This window comes from Hipposideros armiger, unplaced genomic scaffold, assembly GCF_001890085.2.
Source record: "Hipposideros armiger isolate ML-2016 unplaced genomic scaffold, ASM189008v1 scaffold_61, whole genome shotgun sequence".
Classification (NCBI taxonomy): domain Eukaryota; kingdom Metazoa; phylum Chordata; class Mammalia; order Chiroptera; family Hipposideridae; genus Hipposideros; species Hipposideros armiger.
Window position 1 is genome coordinate 4,220,569 of NW_017731411.1, and position 20,057 is coordinate 4,240,625.

The 20,057-nt window shown below is 38.1% G+C and overlaps 1 protein-coding gene across 1 annotated transcript in view; it reads left to right on the forward strand.

Annotated features, from left to right (window-relative positions):
* Nucleotides 1-203: 203 nt before the first annotated feature.
* The window catches only part of ULK2 (unc-51 like autophagy activating kinase 2), an 89,661-nt gene continuing 69,807 nt past the window's right edge, over nucleotides 204-20,057 (forward strand). The window contains exons 1-8 of the mRNA XM_019641528.1: nucleotides 204-787; nucleotides 2,002-2,094; nucleotides 3,164-3,205; nucleotides 11,812-11,844; nucleotides 12,138-12,174; nucleotides 16,101-16,274; nucleotides 17,126-17,199; nucleotides 18,812-18,913. Of these exons, the coding sequence (XP_019497073.1) occupies nucleotides 698-787; nucleotides 2,002-2,094; nucleotides 3,164-3,205; nucleotides 11,812-11,844; nucleotides 12,138-12,174; nucleotides 16,101-16,274; nucleotides 17,126-17,199; nucleotides 18,812-18,913 (645 nt within the window). The 5' untranslated portion in view covers nucleotides 204-697. The remainder of the gene's footprint in view (nucleotides 788-2,001; nucleotides 2,095-3,163; nucleotides 3,206-11,811; nucleotides 11,845-12,137; nucleotides 12,175-16,100; nucleotides 16,275-17,125; nucleotides 17,200-18,811; nucleotides 18,914-20,057) is intronic.

Genomic DNA, 20,057 nt, shown 5'->3' on the forward strand with positions numbered 1-20,057 from the left:
TAGTTTTGGCCACCACGGTGAGTAACCTCCTTCCCTGACTCAAGAGTGACTGGAGACCCGCAATAGCGGCGGAGATTCTCCCCGAGGAGTGCGCGCACTCATTTTCTTGGCGGAGGGAGCATGCGTCGTCGCGTGCTGCGTCCTACAAGACGGGCTGACGTCACGGAGGGCCGGCAGTCGGTGCGGGAGCGGTCCGCTTCTTCTTGTGTATTGGCTACTGGCTTAAGGCCGGGAGGCGCGCGGGGAGCGCGGCTGTGCGGGTTCTAGGGCGGCGGCCCCTAGCACAGCGGCGCTCGGGCGGAGAGGGCCGAAGCGGCCGGACGAGCTGTGGATGGGGATGACCGGGCCCCGCACCTCTCCTGGGGGCGTGCGCGGCTCCGGGGGCGCACAGTGACGGCGGCGGGGCCCCTGGCCGGGCAGCGCCGAGGCCGTTCGCGAGGGAGCCCGTGGCCAGCGGCGGGCTGGGCCATGAGGAGCGGCCAGGGCCGGGCCAGGCCTCGCTGACCCAAGTCCCGCGCGGCGGCCTCACCCGTTTCCGCTCCGGCCTGTCGGCATGAGCGTCCGCCTGGGAACGGGGCCCCGGCTGCCCCAGCCCGGCGGCCCGAGGGCGCGCTCTGGACCGACGGGCCCGCGGTGCTGATTCCGGCCGCCGCGCTGCGCTGCCCGCCGGCCCGCTGTATGCCCCGGGGGCGCGGCCATGGAGGTGGTGGGCGACTTCGAGTACAGCAAGAGGGACCTCGTGGGACACGGGGCCTTCGCAGTGGTCTTCCGGGGGCGGCACCGCCAGGTGAGCCCCGCGGGCCGGTGCGAGGCCAGGGTCTGTGGCCCGCGGAGCCTCCGCCGTCCGCCCTCCTTCCCGCCCGCGCGGCCGCAGCCGGACTGGGTGGTCCTGAAACTTGGCAAAGCCCCGGGCGCCGAGTCCTGTCATTGTGCGCGCTGTCAGTGTCGCGGGGTTTGTTTTGGTCGGGCGAGGATTGTTTTGAGGCCGAAGCCGCTAGGCAGCGCTCCACCTACCGACAGGCTGCCGGGCCTCGGATTTCTCCTCCTTGTCAGAGTGCCTGGTAACGAGTGCTCGGAGGGACGCACCCGTCTGGCTGCTCAAGGAAGCCTTTCACCTGAACGTACCCGAATCCGAGAGGACTGCACGGCTCCCTGCACAGCTCGGGGCTCGGGTGTGGATGGATCATTGTTTTTTTCCCCTGCCCTGGGCGGCCAGGGCTCGGCACCTTTGAGGTCGATAATTGCAGACCCAGCGGAAAACGGGCTGGTTTCCTGTTAGCCCGAGACTTTCTCAACCTCGGGGGTATCACATTTCCCAGCATTGGTTCCTCTACGTCCCGACGAGCCCCATACCATTTGCCCTTCTAGGGTTAGAAAGGAGGGCTCCGCCTGGAAAAGATGGTTGGACTCTCCATTTTCCAATCCAAATAAATATGAAAGCAGGTTCAGTTTTTTTTTTAAGCTTTTGCTATTTCAAAAATAGGGTGACACGAGGTTTTAGAATCTAAAGAATTTGGAAAGTCACCTTGCGTGTGGAAATAATCATAAAGAGGTTTGACAGTTCCGATTGTTGCCAAGGAGCTGGTTTTGTTGCTTTATCAGATAAAATAATTTTTTTCATTTATTATGAAAATAACAAGAAAAAAGTTAAAACACGATTACTTGCCAAGCTATCAAATATTGTTTTTAGTTAACCATACCACCCTCCAGTTTATTATCCACATTTCTCCATAACTCTTAGTTGTAAACTGTTCTTTTTTCACTTATTGCTGGTTACTATGTGGTCTTCCTATTATTGTTTAGTGGCTGTCTTGTAGGACATTGGCTGTTGCACTAATTTATGAAATCATTTTCCAGTTGTAGATTCATTTTCTTCCATTTTTCCCCCCAGTGCTGTACATGAATTGGCTAAAAAATATCATTATGCTTATAGATTTTTTTTCCTGTTGGATTATTTCTATGGAATAATTTCCAGAAGTTAACACTGTTTTTCCTTTTCAGAAAACTGATTGGGAGGTAGCTATTAAAAGTATTAATAAAAAGAACTTGTCAAAATCACAAATACTGCTTGGGAAGGAAATTAAAATCTTAAAGGTATGTGGTATTTCATACTGGGTTAAAACTTATTTTAAATTACATGAATACATGCTGACATTCTTTGCAATTTAGGTAGTGGGACCCAAGTTTGAGAATTTTCACCTGTTGCTCTTACTTTTGTGTGCTCAGTTTTTTGAAACATTGAGTACTCAGAAGCTATTTTTAAAAATAGATGTTTGTGGCTCTTGGCCAATGTTTAGAGGGATTCTGTGAAAACTGATTTTAGTTTCATAATTTCTTACTGTGTTGTTATTTGGGAAGAGGCAGGCCGCCCTTATACATTATTTACCTCTTCTGTTGATCCCTTTCATGTTACAGTTAAGTTTTTTGGGTGATAGGGGGCACTTGGGATCTTTTTCCTTGTAAATTGAAGAAAGTTATTTTCCTTGGAAGTGGTCTTTTTTGATCACTCACAAGCAGTACTAGTTATCCTAGTGAGATGCTTTGAGGAAAACAAAAGTCCTATGGTCAAATTTTGTTTACTAAGTACTTCTTGGGGACTTGCAAAGCTCTTGGCTCATTAAGAGAAAGTCTGAAAAATTGCGCAATGCAGAAACTGGTTTAGGTGTATTTAACCCTATGTCTCCCAAACTAATAACATGGAACCCTCATCTAATACTAGCTTTCAACAAAACTATTCTGTGGACAGCTTTTTGAGCTAAGAATTATACTTTGTTTCTTTCAAGCAAATAATGTGCTTTTAAAAGGCACTTTGGAATTTTATACCTCTATTGCTGTTAGAAATTGTATATTAAATTTAAAAGACTAGCAGATAGTCAGTGGTCATACTATGACATTTATTTTGTAAATGAGAGTACTTTAAGTACCTTAAGAGTCTAAAAAATGATAGTGGTGAAAAAAATATTTAGGCCCCAAGTAAAGTTTGATTGGGCACATTTCTTGTTCTTTAGTATATTGAATTGTTCTGATCTAATAACACTGTAGTATACTAGAAATAGTGTATATGTATATACGTATATGTGTATATTTATATTTGCATATTAAAATATATTAAAATTATTAGAATAAGTACAAATATTTTGAATTCTTGTAATTTCCTTAACAGGAACTTCAGCATGAAAATATTGTAGCTCTCTATGATGTTCAGGTACCTTATTTTTGATTTTTTTAAAAAAATACTTGCATGTTTGTTAATAAAGAACTTAACATTTTTTTTCTATTTCATAGAAATTTAAGTGAATCTTGATAGAAATAGAAAATTGCCTTATTGTTCAATTATGTTTATTAATTAAGGAATTCTTTAAAATGTCAGGGCAATAGGATAAAATAAACAATATGCTGCATTAGGAAATTTTTAAACAAGTGATAATATACTATAGGAGTCCTGTTTTAAAGGTCAAGTAGAGCAATACTGATAACTGATCTAGCATTTCTGTGATAAATGTCAAAAGGACTATTGTGAACTAATAAAAAATTAGATTGAGCATTTTGCTTATTAACATATACTAATTGTAGAGATATAAAATAAACTAAATAAAAACAAGGAAATTGTTATATATCCTATCCCAGCTATATCTGTGATTATTCCCATAGCATATAGTAGATTCGCATTTTATTTGGAGGTGGGAAGGCTGTTCCAAAGTTATCTTGTAAGGCAATATTTCTATATAGTCAAAATTACCTTTGGCAATCCTTTTAAAAAGCCCGACTTTAGAGAAAATTACTGTTTTTGGGTGGAGCACCAGAGCAAGTAGTTGGCTTATATTTAGAGGCCATATTGTGTTTTTAAAAATCCTCCTTTAACTTGGACAAATTACTCTGCCTGTCTCCTTATGAAAAAATGTTAGATCTATTTCCTCATCTGTAAGATAGGGGCTCTGTGTAAGGCTTAATAGAGATGATGCATTTAAAGTGGCCTGGACTATACCAAGAGCTTAAAAAAAAAAAATCCTCCTTTAAAAACTGGAATCACACTTGGCTGGGGTGGTATTCTTCCTGTGAGAGCCACTGGGCTCTGACATCTACTGAGGGAACATCAGATAAAGCTTTTCCCTCCACTTACCTACAGAGCAGGCCAGGTGCATGATTTACATTATTTTGTTCTTTTGTTTTGCTTAATCTGGACAGTTGAATTCCAATAAAGTAAATAGATGTGTTATGTGACTCTGCTGTTATATATTGCTAGCTAAAATATTTTCTGTATACACTTGGATTACTCAAATTCATTCATTCTATAAGGCTTTGAGTCACAACTATAAGCCAGGCATTGTTCTAACTGCTAGGAATAAAGTAGTGAGTAAAAAGTCCTTGCTCTCTGTGTGCTTAATTTTAGTGAGGTAGGAAAAAAGTGGACTGTTCTAGATGTACTTTTTTCTTTAGATAGTCATTTTTCATGTAATATCACATCACCAAGTGTTTAACTATAGCTGTTTAGGTTTTTCCCATTATAGAAAAGTGCAATGTGGATAACACATACCTCCTGAACATATCTAATTATTTCTTTTAAGTTCAATTTTTAGAATTTTAATTACCAGGGCACAATTTTGTTTTGTTTTTTGTTTTGTTTGTTTGTTTGTTTGGTTGGTTTTTTTTACCAGGGCACAGTTTTAAAGTTTTTTGATTGTAGAATGTGATTGCCTTCCAAAAAAAATTGCAAAGCAGCACAGAAGCAAAGGGGAAGAAAGTTTAAAGTCAAAACTAAATTCATCTCACAATCCCTAGTTGAAATGTCAGTTTTCCTCAAAGCTGTTTGTGTAGTTTGTCTTAGTCTCTGTTGATAGAGGGCACCAAGTGGTACAAGTCAGTGCCTAATACAAAAATTGTTAAATAATACTAACTCTTAATTTCCCATTTTTTGAGATGTACAGAAAATTTAATTGCAGAGTAGGTTTTGCTTTCTGAGAAGAGTGTATACTTAGATTTTGTCTATTAGAATGAATTTTTTTTTTAAAGTAAATTTTATTGGGGAATTGGAGGAGGGGAACAGCGTTGGGGAATCGGGGAAGGGGAACAGACAAGTTGCTGTCCTTTTGTTCTTCAGTCTAGTTGTGAAGGACATCGCTTTACTGGCCCATGTTGATATTATCATTGTGCTTTTCCCGGGTGAGGCAGATCCATTGCCGGCCACTGGATGGCCGCTCACAGCGGCTCTTGGCAGCTCATGCTGGTTGTCGGCCGCTCCCACCAGCTGCTGGCCGCTCACAGTAGCTTTACGGCAGCCCAGCTCCAGGTCGAGCTGTTGTTCACCATCTTAGCAGTAGAGGGCGCAGGTCACTGGCCCTCATGTGGGATCTGAACCGGGGCCCTGCTGCTCAGAGCTGGCATCCCAAGCCAGCTCTTAACCAATGCGCCACTTGGCCGGCCCTAGCCTCTTTTTGATATATAGAAGTTCTTGCATAGTATCTATTCTTTAATGACCTCTAGGTTTTGTGTCATTTAAGGATTTCTCCACCTCGAGATTATAAAAATGAATCCCCATATTTTCTTCTAGTACTTATGGCTTCATTTTTTCGTGTTTACATCTTTGATCTCTGGAAAAAAGAGTGATATAGTTAACTCACTTATTTTCCAGGAAGTTATCCCAAACTTTTAACCTGTTTTTGACTATAACTATGAAAGAGGATGATATCTTCTATAAAACTGTTAAAAAGAATTAGGACTTAAGCAATTTGAAGAATTACGGGCAAATCAGGTTCAGCTTAGGTGGGTACTTAGTTATCAATTTATAAATTTATTTGAGTCAGTGTTATGTTCCAGTGTGTGTTTTTTCCAGCACCACAAAGCAATTAATGTAATTCTGACACTATCTACCTGGAGTTAGTAGCATTAGATCACACAGGTTAAGGGCTTAGTCCCACAAGACTGCTCTTCCACCCCCTTTAGACACTAATCGAAAGTTCACGTTGTTACCAGTACTTTTGATCAACCTGCATTGAGGAGGTTCCCAGGACCCGCTCCTTGGGTTCAGTTAATTTGTTACAGCAAATTTACAGAACTCAGAGAAACATGTTATTTGCCCGATTAGTATAAAAGGATATAACTCAGGAACTGCCAGATGGAAGAGATGCATAGGACAGTGTATGCTCTCTGGGGATGCTACTTTCATCAAACCTGCATGTGTTCACTAACCAAGAAGCTCTTGGAAGCCTGTCCTTTGGGTTTTTATGGACACTTTATTACATAGGCATGATTGATTAAATCGTTGGCCATTGGTGAAAGTCAGGGGATGGGATTGAAAGGTTCAACCCTCTAATCACATGGTTGATCTAGGCAACCAGCCCCCATGCTTAGCTTTCCAAAAGTCACATCATTAACATGACAAAAGACTTAGGGCTCTCGTCACTGAGGAAATTCCAAAGGTTTTAGGAGCTCTGTGCAAGGAACAGAGATGTAGACCACATATATATTTCTTATTATAAATAACAACAACATCACAAACATTCTGAATATTTTTGAAACCTTTAGTGTAATTAATATTAAGATACAGGTTATGGAAAAGGTTTTTCTACAAAGCTATATTGGTTTTTGTCAGGTCAGTAAGCTAGAACTGGCTTTCATATATTGTATTTTGCATCTTTAAGTTTTTTAGAGCATGATCTAAGAGGAAGAGTCCTGGATGGAAATAAGGAAACCTGACCATGGAGCACTGTTTATATGTTGAACTCAGTTTAGGCTGTTGAGCAAGCCACTTCTTTTTCCTTTTTAGCACCACTCCCTAAGTAAAGTGGGGATGGTAATCTAATTCTATTTACTCATAGGATGCTGTGAGGCTGTCTAATACCAGGTAACCCCAAGGGAAGTAAATTTAAGGACTATTAGAATGGTGTTTCTTTCCTATGAAATAACCAATAGGAGTTGCCTGAGGGGTGCAGAATGAATTAGGAAAAGTAGCAGAGAAATGCGCGGTATGGGTCTTTGGAGCCAGGAATTTTCCTTCAAATCTTTCTCTTGCTATTTACTTGATTCTTTTGTTACTCGCCACTTCTGCATCTTTGAGTTCTGCCAGGGAGAACCATCTACTCAAGCTATCTGACTTTTAAAATTCACTTTATCTTTATTATTTTTAAATTACAAAACTAATAGGCCCTCAGTGGGAAAACAATTCAAGTGGTCTAGCAGCATATAATGTGAAAGAGATGCCCTCTTCTCATACCTATTTTTATACCTCTTTTTCATTTTTCCAGAAAAACACTGTTGTGTTCCCCCCACCTCAGTGCCTTCTTGAGTTAAGAGGCTAGATGCAATAAAAATGGCTTGTTGCTGTGGTTTCTCCTTCAGTTCCCCCTCTCACCATTCCTCTTTGTTGAAATGGGTTTCAAAAGGGACAATCACTAGGAGAGGAATTTCTGGATCATAGTGTATGTGTATGTGTATGTGCAGGCCCAACTCTAGTATATGCTGCCATTTTATTGGTTTACACCCCCACCGAGTGTTTCATAGCTCTGGTTGCTCCACATCCTTGCCAACACTTGACAATTTTAGCCATTCTGGTGAGTTATCTTATTATGATTTTATTGTAACTAGTGTTTTCCTGATGACCACTGATTTGAACACCTTTTATGACTTTGTTATAGTATATGACTTTGTATATGACTTTATGTCATATAGTATATGACTTTGTATATAGTCATAATAAATATCATCTTTTTAAAATTCCTATGTAAGTCTACCCTTGCCTGTTTTTCTATTGGGTTGTCTTTTGTTATTAATTTGTTGGAGTTCTTTATGTATTGCGGCTATGAGTCCTTTGACAGATATTTATAAATGACACTGACTAGTCTTTTACTATCTTAATGGTTTATTTTGATTAACAGAAATTCTTAATTTTAATGTAGTCCATTTTATTGGTTCTTTTATATTTAATGCCTTTGTGTCGTACTTAAGAAAACTTTGCCTACACCAGGGTCATGAAAATATTCTGGTTTTTTTTCCCCAGAGTCCTTATTGTTTTTTCTTTTACAGTTAGCTCTATAATCTACCCAGAAATGATTTTTTTATGTGTTATGAGGGTAGGAGTCAAGATTCATTTACTTTTGCAAATGGATAGCCAGTTGATCCATTTACTGAACAGACATTCCTTTCCCTTCTGTAGTGTCTGTTTTGTCACAAATTAGTGACCACATATATGTGGACCTATTTCTAGATTTTTTTTCTGTCCCCTTAGCCTTTACCTCACTTTTTTTTTTACTATAATTTTATAGTAATTCTTGCTATCGACTAGTATAAGTCCTCCAAGTTTTATTTTTATTTTTCTAGATTATTTTAGTTATTCTTGGCCTTTTCCATTTCCACATAAGTTTTAGAATTAGCATGTCAATTTCCACACATGCACAAAATCTTTTTGGACTTTGATTGGGATTACGTGGAAACTTAAGGAGAATTTCTTTGTGGTAAGGTTTTAAATTATAATTCAATTTCTTTAATGCATATAGGCCTTTTCAAATTTTTCTGTTTCTTGTCAGTTTTAGTAAGTGTGTTTTTCCTCAAATTGTTTTTCAATTTGTTCATTTCATCTAAATTTCGAATACCAGTATAAAGTCGTTCATAATTATCCTTTTATTGTTTTGGAGATTTGGTTTTTAACTTTGTTATTAAGGCGTTTCAGTAGGGAAATGATAAAATTACATTCCTTATGTTTAATTTTGTTGATGGAAGTGCTGAGTAGTAGTTGAGGATGTGGATTTCTTGATACTAGGAAAGGAGGATAAAGATGTGTTCAGCTTTGGAAAACTCAGTGGTCTGACACACAGTTATGTTGGCCTCACTTCACAGCCTGTCTGATCTAACAACTATCTCTTCAAGTTCTTCCTGGTCTCCAGTGCCATTTGAGTTTTAATTTGTTTATAGATAACTTGATTGGTTTCATTAAAAAATGAAGACTTTTAGGCCAGCCGAGTTGCTCAGTTGGTTAAGAGTTAGCTTAAGAGCACGAGCTCTGAGCAACAGGGCCGCTGGTTGGATTCCCACATGGGCCAATGATGCTGCACCTGAGCTGAGCTGCCACTGAGCTGCCAACAGGTGGCAGGATGGCTCAGGTGGTGAGAGCACATGCTCCTAACAACAAGACTGCCTGTTCAATGGTGGGCTACGCCCGCCCGCCCGCAACTAAGACTGAGCTGCCACCCAGATGGCTCACTGGATAGCTTAGTGGATAGAGCGTGCACTCTTAAGAACAAGGCTGCTGGCTCGACTCCCCCATGGGATATGGCTATACCCACCCGCAACTAAGATTGTAACAGCACCTTGAGCTTAGAGGCCACAAGCTGCCGACGGGCAGCCAGATGGTGACAGGCGACCCCCCACAACTAAGATTGAAGAACAACAACTTGGCTGGTCCCCCTCCCCCAATTCCTCAAATTAAAAAAAAGAACACTTTTTCTGTTTTATCTATTTGTCGAATGAATGAATGAATGAGTGGGGGAAACTTAAGTGGTTATGTATGCCTCCAGATTGTGAATACTAAAACAGGAATTTGACTTCTTCATGGTGAGCGAAGAGTTCTTTATGGCTGTTCAGCCTCCTTTTAGGAATTCCTCGTGCTCTTTTCTCTTCAGTAGTTAGGATATGGTGTCATTACATGATTAAATAACACTGATTTGAGATAATATTTTCGCACTTTTGAACTTGAAAAGAAAATTTTGTTGAAAGTTATCATGTTTAGTGATTTCTCAGTATTTTTAGGGATGATAGAATAGTTTCGTTTGGATTCGATCAGGTTTTGGATTAAGACTAATTCACAATGGAGATGATGTAACTTAGAAATACATTTTTGTTTTTAATTTATGATAAAAGGAAATAAGTATTTATTTCTTACAGACTTGCTCTCCTAGCCTGCTGGGAGCTGACTCTTCTCTACCTCTTTCTGATTTATCATGGGCGTGCTACTGCTATAGGAAAGCCAGGGTCTCAGTGCTGTGATCCTGCTTGGGCAGGACAGTGGCTCCTCGTTCCTTAGCAGAGAACTGAAGGCATCGCCATTCTTCTGAACCTCCATATACCTTTGGGAGGTCAAAGAATTGGGCATGGTGTATTTTAATTTTTTATCTAGTACTCTGGAGAAATAAGTGAAGTAAATCATCCTAAGTCAGTGAGTTTCTTGTAGGACATAATTTAATTCAGGTCTTAACTTGTGACCCTTGGTAAACATGGTGAAACCACTCAGTGGCAGCCGGTGTATCGCTCTTCATTGCACAGAAGTGCTCTAAACTAGCTGTTGGGAGGCACCAGGTTTTTTTTCTAATCTGTATGAACTGATACTTTTATAAAACCCATAAAAATGAGTTATGAAAATGAAATAAAAAGGACCTACAAGCAGATGTCCAGAGTTTTTTATTATTGGGTTCAGCAGACCTAAAATTGTTTTGTTAAATTACTTTAAACCTTTAAATGTTCCTACTTTTAATTTCTATAATTTTCATTCTGAGCCATTACTAAATAATTTGCTGACTGGCCCTGACCTTGAACCTCACTCTGAGGAATACTGCCCTACTGCTCCTTTTTTCCCCCTTAGAGCACCTATTCTTGAATTTAGGATCTTGGTGAAGTCAGTGCTACTTTGAAGGGCTATCTCTTGAATCACATTTGAGCACTGGCTCAAGTTAAGCTGAAGGGAAGCCCAATTTAAAATTTAATTAATGTTATAAAAGTTGTTATTGAAGAATCAGCAAATCAGTTTTTGAATTACATACCCAAGCAACAGAACTGGAACTATGTGAATTTGAGAAACTTGGTAAAACACCTCAAATAAGTTCCATAGAATCAGTCTGTTACCAAGATGTGATGAACTCTCTTTAAGGTAATTGCCAGTAATTCCCAGATAATGTGATTGCCTCCAAATAAACATAAAAACCAGAAAAACAAAAACAAAATAAGCATCCTGAGTCATATATTCCAGAAATTAAATTGTGCATTTAGTGTTTGCCAGGGAGGATTATCAAGTCATTGCTCTAAATCATAAGTTTCCAAAGCAGAAGTGCTTCCCTGAATCCTTCCTTTTTTTTCACAAGTGGTAAATTTACCATAACCATAACCAAAAGATGAATTTTTCTTTAGTTTTTTCCATGAACAGAATTGAACTTTTTTTTTTTTAAAGATTTTTATTGGGGAACTGGGGGAGGGGAACAGCATTGGGGAATCGGGGAAGGGGAACAGACAAGTTGCTGTCCTTTTCTTCAGTCTAGTTGTAGAGGACGTCACTTCACTGCCCATGTTAGTATTATCATTGCGCTGTTCCCGGGTGAGGCAGTCGCTCGCCAGCCATTGATTGGATCGCCAGTCATGGCGGCTCACTGCGGCTCACGGCAGCTCACGAAAGTGCACGCCAGCTGCCAGCCAGCTCCACTGCAGCCCCATCGCCAGCGACTTACGGCAGCCCAGCTTCAGGTTCGAGCTGTTGTTCACCATCTTAGCTGTAGAGAGCACAGCGTCACTGGCCCTCATGTGGGATCCAAACTGGGGCCCTGCTGCTCAGAGCTGGCGTCTCAAGCCAACTCCTAACCAACGTGCCACTAGGCCGGCCCCTCAGAATTGAACTTCTTGATGACTACATTAGTGTCATCAAACTTGATTTGGCTTTGAAGTTGAGATGCTTAAATCATTGTATTGGGGATTTAAATTTCACTTGCTAATGGATTTTATGATTTCTTTTTACTTATTTAATAATGAACAAGTATTGTGTTTTTATTAACATTTTTAAAATTTATGCTTAATTTTTCTCTAATCTAAAATGATATTTTTAATATGTTTACTTTTCAGGAATTACCCAACTCTGTCTTCCTGGTGATGGAGGTAGGTAGTATACAAGATTCCTTTTAATTTATTTCAAATTTCTTGTGATTAATATGTACTTTAAAATTGAGAGTAGGTAATTATTTGAAATTTTGAATTAATGAAGTTGATTCAGTGATTTAAATTCTACTTTATAAGGAATATAAAATTAAAATGTTTTGATTCTATAGTTCTTATGTTTTCCAGACTAGATTTGTATTACGTGCAAACGAATTTTAATTAAAATTAACTGATAATGGATTGAATTAATCTTGGTGTCCTTATTTTAATTATTTTTTTCTTTCATATATCAGTATTGCAATGGTGGAGACCTGGCAGATTATTTGCAAGGTAATTTTTTTGTGTGTTAATATTCAATAAATATAGTACTGTAATCTGTTTAATTCTGAGAGTTACTCCTGAAATATGCTACCCCTTTTGTTCTGCACTTATATAGAAACATTCAATAAATATTTATGTACTTGTTTAATTGTGGTTACTTTGCTGACTCACTTGTTCGTTCTGGTTTTGTTCTTAAACTTTACTTGTGTATAAGTACTTACTTTATGTGTGTCTTTCTCTAACAGAGAGATGGGTCCTCTTTCCAAGAGAGTATAATCAAATAGAATTTCTCTTCTTCAAAAGACTGTACTGGGTTGCCAGTGAACCTTTAGTCTCTTTCATTTCTTTAAAAAAAAAAAAAATTGTAATTGAGGGAGCATTTTAGATTTTGCTCCCCAGAATATATTGTCAGTTTGGCTCAAATAAACTCTTATAAAAATTTTTAAAAATTATAATGGAAGAATGTAGCCAAGAATGTGTTGATTAATATGAATGTTTGTTGTTAATTTAAAAAATGTTATAAGGGATTAAAAGTAATATTAAAATTATTTCATGGCCCAGAGATAAGATTTTAGTATTAGGTGGTGCTTGAAATTCTGTATCTAAAATATGTACATGTAGGATAATAAATATTCAGGTCAAATTGTGTCCCTCAAAAGTTTTTTTTAAATGATATTAGATGAGGCCAGCCTCTACTTGTTCACTCCTTAAAGATGCAAGTGGTGAACTTACACAAAGATAGTAAAAGTTCATAACTCAACCTATATATAGATTGTGGTAATTGATGGTAAAAACACATGAATAGATACACCCACAAAGGGTATGGACAGTTTATAAAAGAGAAACAACATACTTAAAACGTTCAATTTCACCTCGTAATCAGGGAGTGCAGTTCAAAATGAGATTTTAAAAATCTTTAAAATATAAAATATTACATTCAAAAGCTGTGTGGAGAATAATATAAAAACACTGTTATTACTTCCCCCCCAATAAAAAAAATATAAATACATCTCCCTGTAAGTTCTATAGTCCCATTCCTGTCTTTCCCCCTTTGAGACAACCATTATCCTGAATTTGGTAGTTTAGTGCACGTGTGTTTTTGTATTTTTCCTGAGATTCTTTTTTTTAAAGTCAATTTGATTAAAAACAAATTTTCAAAATGTAATTTACTAGTAGATAGAATGTAGTGAGACAGGCACTTTTAATTCACTACTGGTGGAATGGAGTTGAAGCTAGAAGACTCCTTGCTTCCACCAGATTCTCATCAGCCTCTGAACCTTGAGTTCCTTGGCATTCTTAGTGATCCAGATAAAGCACCTTTGTGGGGTCAGAATGAGTGGCACCTTATCAGTTTAGAGCCCTCATTAGAATATCAGTTTCCTTCATTAACAGAAGTTCTATTTGCTCATAGGTGCTACTAGTGTAGCAGATTTCAGTTAGTTTTGATAGTGGTTGTGTCTCTGATGTTGAACTCTGTATTTGATATTCCAGAGCAATAATAGTGTTAGAATAGGAGACAGAAGAGGGACGCGCTTACTTGAACGTTGGAGGCAGACAAGCCAGCTGGCTTACATCACTTAATTACTTTGTGATTTTGGTCAAGTTATTGAACCTCTCCCTGGTCCCTGTCTGCCACAGTTCTACGTACTTTCGCCATAAGCATCTTTGCTGCTAATGTTTTTGCTGAATAGCTAGTTGGCTGTAAGGCAATTTTGCCATGAAAAAGATAAAATCATGACAAATAAAAGAGGGACATTAAAAAGGATATAATCAGGGCTGGCTGAGTGGCGTGTTGGTTGGGAGTTGGCTTGGGATAACAGCTCTGAACAGTGGGGCCCCGGTTTGGATCCCACATGGGGGCCATAGACACTGTGCCCTCTGCAGCTGGGATGGTGAGCGGCGGCTTGACCTGGAGCTGGGCTGCCGTGGGTCGCTGGCAACAGCTTAGGCTGCAGTGGGCTGCCGTAAGCTACCATGAGTAGCTGGTAGCCGGTGTGACCTGCCAAGAGCCGCCATGAGCAGCCGTCCATTGGCCAGCAACCCATCTGCCTCACCCGGGAAGAGCACAATGATAATACCAGCATGGGCCAGTGAAGCGACGTCCTCCAAAATTAGACTGAAGAACATAAGGACAGCAACTAGTCTATTCCCCTTCCCCGATTCCCCAATGCTGTTCCCCTCCCCCAATTCCCCAATAAAACCTTTAAAAAAAAAGATATAATCAAACATGAAAAAAATTCATAAAATTAAAAACACTATTGCAAAATACAAAATATTTGAATACATTTAAAATATGTAGATTCATGGCAATACTGTGCAAATAACTGATTTTATTTTGTGGATTGTAATTAAGCACTTGTCTTCATTCTGTGGGAAACATGGGTTCAGCGAATTCTCTGCCCTAAAAGAGGACCCTAGAATGAAAATGTAAATGAATGGAGTGGAAAAAAAACGTACTATCCATTTTAATTATTGCAATGTAATTTAAGTAAAACCTTACAAAAATAAAGCTCTAGTGTTGCGTTGACCCACCCACTAATATGCAGTAATTTGTGTTGTCATCAGCAGAGAAGCAGATCCAGAATACACTCCACATTTAAACAGTGCTCATCTCCGAGGGATGGGATTATGGGAAATTTTCATGGATTTTTTTTTTTTTTTTTACAGTGAGCATCAGGAACAGAACCCCAAAGAATTAAAAAACGGGGATAAGTTAAGGACAGCCCCATAGAAAAAAAGTATTTGATAATTTTTAAGCCATAGGGATTTATTTGAGGATGTTGAAGACATAAAGTATCATTCAACACATCATTAAAATGATTTTAAAACCATATTTCACTTGTTCCAAGTGTTAATGTTATTTTTATCTTTCTTAATTGCATATGGAAAAGTTATAGAGAATATATTCTAGAGTTGTATAGGCAGACGTTTGTGCACAAAAGATTTAGATAGGGTCAGGGATAATAAATCCCTAATGCAGTCTGAAGGAATTATACTTGTGACTTTTATACTTGTAATAAAAAGTTTATATTTGTGTACTGACTACATCTGAGTACTTACTATGTGCCAGGCCTTTTTCTAAAACCTTCATTATTAAATGTGCTGTCTTGTTTGGTTGTCACAGCCACTCCATGTGGTTAGCCAATTTTCAGCTTTTTGTAGACGAAGAGTGGGCACAGAGGGATCTCATCTTCCAGGGTCACACAGTAAGTAGGTGGAGGAGCTGGGATTTGAACAAAGGCACCTTAACTCCAAACCAAGCTGTGAACCATGACATGCTCCAGCATACATATAGAAACACTGTAGTATTTACTAAATAATGACTGTCCTCAAAAATAATGTTCCTACTACCTCTTTATAGTAGTGAAAATAGGTTAAAAGATTTCTTCTTAAAGGTGCCGTCAGTTATGAAAGATACTATGGTAGGGCAGGGGTGTTAGGCAGTGGGGGAGATTAAAGATGGGCGACATGGGAACACTGATCCCTGACAGGCCGAAGTGGTAGTCGTGTCTAAGGCCATCCCTTTGAGGATTTCACTTGTTTTTCATTTGTGTGCTTATAATGGTTGGCGTTAACTATGGACATTTATCCCAGATACTTGACTGATGTGAAAGGGAACTTATTTTTTGGCATTTGCTGAATACCTGTCATATTCAGAGTAATGTGGGCATCTATAGCAGTAAAAATGAGAAAGGAAAAACAAAAATGAACACCAGTGAAAAAAGATGCACATAAAAGTAAATCAGTTCTCTTTACAACAGATTGAAATTTTTGAGATACCTGGTATCTTTTCATAGACTTAAATTATTAAAGTTAAAAAAAAATGTGAATCCCAGTTCCTTCCATGTTCTTAACTACTCAGTTCTATTGATGGCGTGTGCAGATGGTATTTGATTTTGTGTGCTTAAATATTTATGTGACTCCTTTTCTGCCAGCTAAAGGAACTCTCAGTGAAGATACTATCAGAGTGTTTTTGCATCAGATTGCAGCTGCCATGCGAATTCTGCACAGCAAAGGAATAATCCACAGGGATCTCAAGCCACAGAACATCTTGCTGTCTTACGCCAATCGCAGAAAGTCCAGTGTCAGTGGTATTCGCATCAAAATAGGTAAATGGCCATGTACTGTTTCATACAAAGAACATTTTTAAGACTCAGTATTGTTAGATTATAGTTCAGCTTTGTTAGAATGATGGATTTTCTTGATGCACTTTTGAAATTTTTATTGAGGACAGTGAGGTTATTGAGATATGTAAACCCTTTACATTATTGGCGTCATATGCTAAATTTCAGATTGGGCCAAAGGTCTTATGCTAGGAACTCTAAATATGAATCCCAGCAGGAAATCTTGCTTCTCTTCATCAGTTATTGGCAGCAAAGTAATAACCCTGATACTTTACAGCTCATGGGGTTTTAACATAAATCTGAGAGACCATTTAGTTCAGCCTTGTTATTTGGGAGTTTTTTTAGCACTCTTGTATCTCAAAATTATTTGAAGCAGTTTGTGATGCTAGATTTTTTTTTAAACTATTTTTCTAGTTGTTAGAAAAATAATTTTCTAGCCGTATTTTAAGAAATTTTTGATATTATATAGGCTATATCTGATATCTGGTGAAGGACCAAAACAGTTCCATTTCTATACCTGGTGTTGATATTTAATGAGAGCTATAATAATGAAGTATTTATTATAATTAGCATTTTCTCTTGCAAAGCTCAGTGCTCCCGCCTTCATTACTAAACCAGCAGAGCAATGACTTGTACAGTTGGTGATTACTACTATTTCTTAGCTTGTTAAAATTGAGGTAGCTACTTTTTTCTTTGGTAAACAGTCTTACTCAGTGGTTGTAAATTTCTCACAATTCTTTTTTGCCCTCTTGTGTGTTGAAGAATCATATGATCTATGTTAAGTGTGAGCAACGGTATCATTTGTTTTTCTTTTTTTTTTTTTTTTGGTGAAATAGCGGATTTTGGGTTTGCTCGTTACCTACATAGTAACATGATGGCTGCAACACTGTGTGGGTCCCCAATGTACATGGTGAGTGAGTGTTTGGTCCTTGTTTACTGCACTGAGCCATAAGCATTGGAATTTTTAATATAATGCTTGTTTCCAAGTAGGATGTTATTTTATATATAGTCTGAATTGTTATTTATATTACTAACATTAATTATATTACCTATAATGCTATAATGCAGAAATCTTTTGCTTTAGAATAGTGGACTGTAAAAGTAATCTCTGGGTTTTTTTTATTTTATTAGTTTTTATGGTAGAAATTTATTAGATTAATTGAAAATGAAAATTGATGAAGTATGTTCATGCTATATTTGATGTGTAATATTAGGAATACTTAAAAAAAAAAAGCACACCTTTTTGGGGCACCTCTTTAGTTGTAGGACATATTCATCTTTTGCAGGTTGTCTTTCTTGACAAGATCCCTATATCTTAGAAGTTTTTGTCATCAGTGTCACACTTAAAGCTGAAAAATCTTAACTTTCGTCTTTATCCTTTCATATGGATATTGTCATGTCTGATAGGATAAGGCTATGAAACTTCTGAACTAATGTGAAGTATTAAGCCTGGAAATACCTCAATTCTGGAACTTCAGAATCCTGCAAAGTAAATAAATGTACCTGTTTCAATTCAAAGTTTAAAATGGGTTTATGTTCAATTAGGATTTCTTCTAATCTAAAATCAACTTTGAGATCAAGGAAACTGGTAATCAAAGTGAAAAAAATTTTTTTGAATTAGATTTACTTTCTTGATCATAATTTGACTGCTTATCTAATAAATTTGATAATTTAAAAGTTATTTGTACTTCTTGAGTATGAAATTAGTTCAGCCTTGAACTAACAGCCTTAAGGATAGATAGTTGCTTGGACAGATTTTTAAAGGAAATTGACTCAGTAAGAAATTTACAAGGGATGATAAAGATGTTATGCCTGGAAAATAAAATTTCACTATCTTTAAGTATATTTGACATTTCTATATAATGTTTGTCCTAATTGATGGTATTTTTAAAAAGCCATATCTAATCAGGTGGAAAAATAGGTATAACAAAGCAGCAGAGAAATGCCTTTGCTTTTAAGACAGTTTTTATTAGTGTTTTGTTAGTTTTTTTTATTATTTTAAAAGCTTTCAAATGACAGAAAAAAAAGCAATAACATAACATAGCAAACACTTGTGTATCTACCATCCATATTTAGCAAAGTTAACATTTTGCTATGTTTGCCTTGATCTTTTTTTAGAAAGAAATAAAATATTTAAGAGACTGTCCAAGTTTGTTTTGTGCGTCTCCCTTTTCCCATTTTCAACTCTTTTATTCTCATACCCCAGAAGTAACCTCTATCCTATAATTGGTGTATATATATCTTTATTATTTTTATACTCTTGCTGTATTTTGTGTCCTTAATGATCTATGGAAATGTTTGTTTTTACAGTTTCTTTTAATGAAACATTGTTTTCGAGATTTACCAGTAAGTGTCAATGTAAGAATGTTCTGTATTCATTAAAATATCATTTGGTTAGGGAAATAATCACATTGTATTGTTTTTATTTTAGTAGTTTTTTAGCAGTGTGACCTTTTCCAGTTAACATGCATATTAATTATATAAATAACATAAACATGTCTCTTGAATTTTTTTATCCCCAGGCTCCTGAGGTTATTATGTCTCAACATTATGATGCTAAGGCAGACTTGTGGAGCATAGGAACAGTGATCTATCAATGCCTAGTAGGAAAACCACCTTTTCAGGTAGTCCGACTCTTTTCTTACATGTTGCGTTTTGGGATCTTCTCGTTTTGTAGTTGCCTTTGACTTATAAAATGGGGACTACTTTAAAAGCAGTGTTTTTGATTCCTTTGTGACTCATTTTGATTTTGTTAAGGCAAAAACTGCTGTAGTGAGCCAGAACATCTTTTGCTTTTCATTTTCTATCTGTCTGTCCTTAGTGGTTGGACTGAGCATAAAACCTGTTAGATTTTTCCAGGGTAGTGAAAACTAGCAAGGGTCAGGACTGACAACCTAGTGGGAACTGATTGTGAACTGTGATGTCATTGCTTCCTGATTAGCCTGATTTTTCCAGTCCTGGGATCTAAGTAGGTGCTAGGGCTGGTCTGGAAAGATTACTGGAAGAGCTGTGTCTCCAGCTGTCTATTCTTGTCACTGCTGGGTAAGAGAGAGTTAATTGTTTAGGCTTTTGGAAATTATTTTGGGTCTGTCTCTCTTTCCTCCTTTCCCCTAACATCCTGTAAAAAAGAGGCCCTCTGGAATATAATCATGATGATTCCTCTTAAGTTCATGTTACCCAGTTATTACAAAGAGGTATTTTGAATCTGAACACTGGAACAGTGAAATTACTTGCCTAACGTGTTATTAAAAAATCAATGACACAGCCAGGTTAAACACTTAATTTCCCAATCTAGTTTGTATGTAGAGGCAGCCTCACTAATTCAGCAGCTCTTATTGTGAGGGTATATACTACTTGTTGCTATGGAGAGACTGAAAAGTAGCAGTATGCTTAGTTCTCTTCCTTGAATCTCTTGAAGGTACTAGGTAAAATATACCCTGATTTTACATAATAAAAATGTACTTGTTGAGTAGGCCATGAATAATGATTCTTAACCTTTTCCAAGTTTTAGGCATCACTGAGAGTCTGAACTCAGCAAAGCTACATTATACCCAGATATGCAGAATTTGCATATAATTTCAGAGGTTCTGTAAGTTCCTGGTATCCACCTATGTCTCCTTCAGCTATCCATGGCTTTCAAGTTCAGAATCTGTGTTCTATAGCAAGAGTAAGAGTGTCGGGCCGGCCGAATGGCGCGATGGTTAAGAACTGGCTTGGGACGCCAGAGGGCCCCGGTTCGGATCCCACATATGAGGGCCAGTGACACTG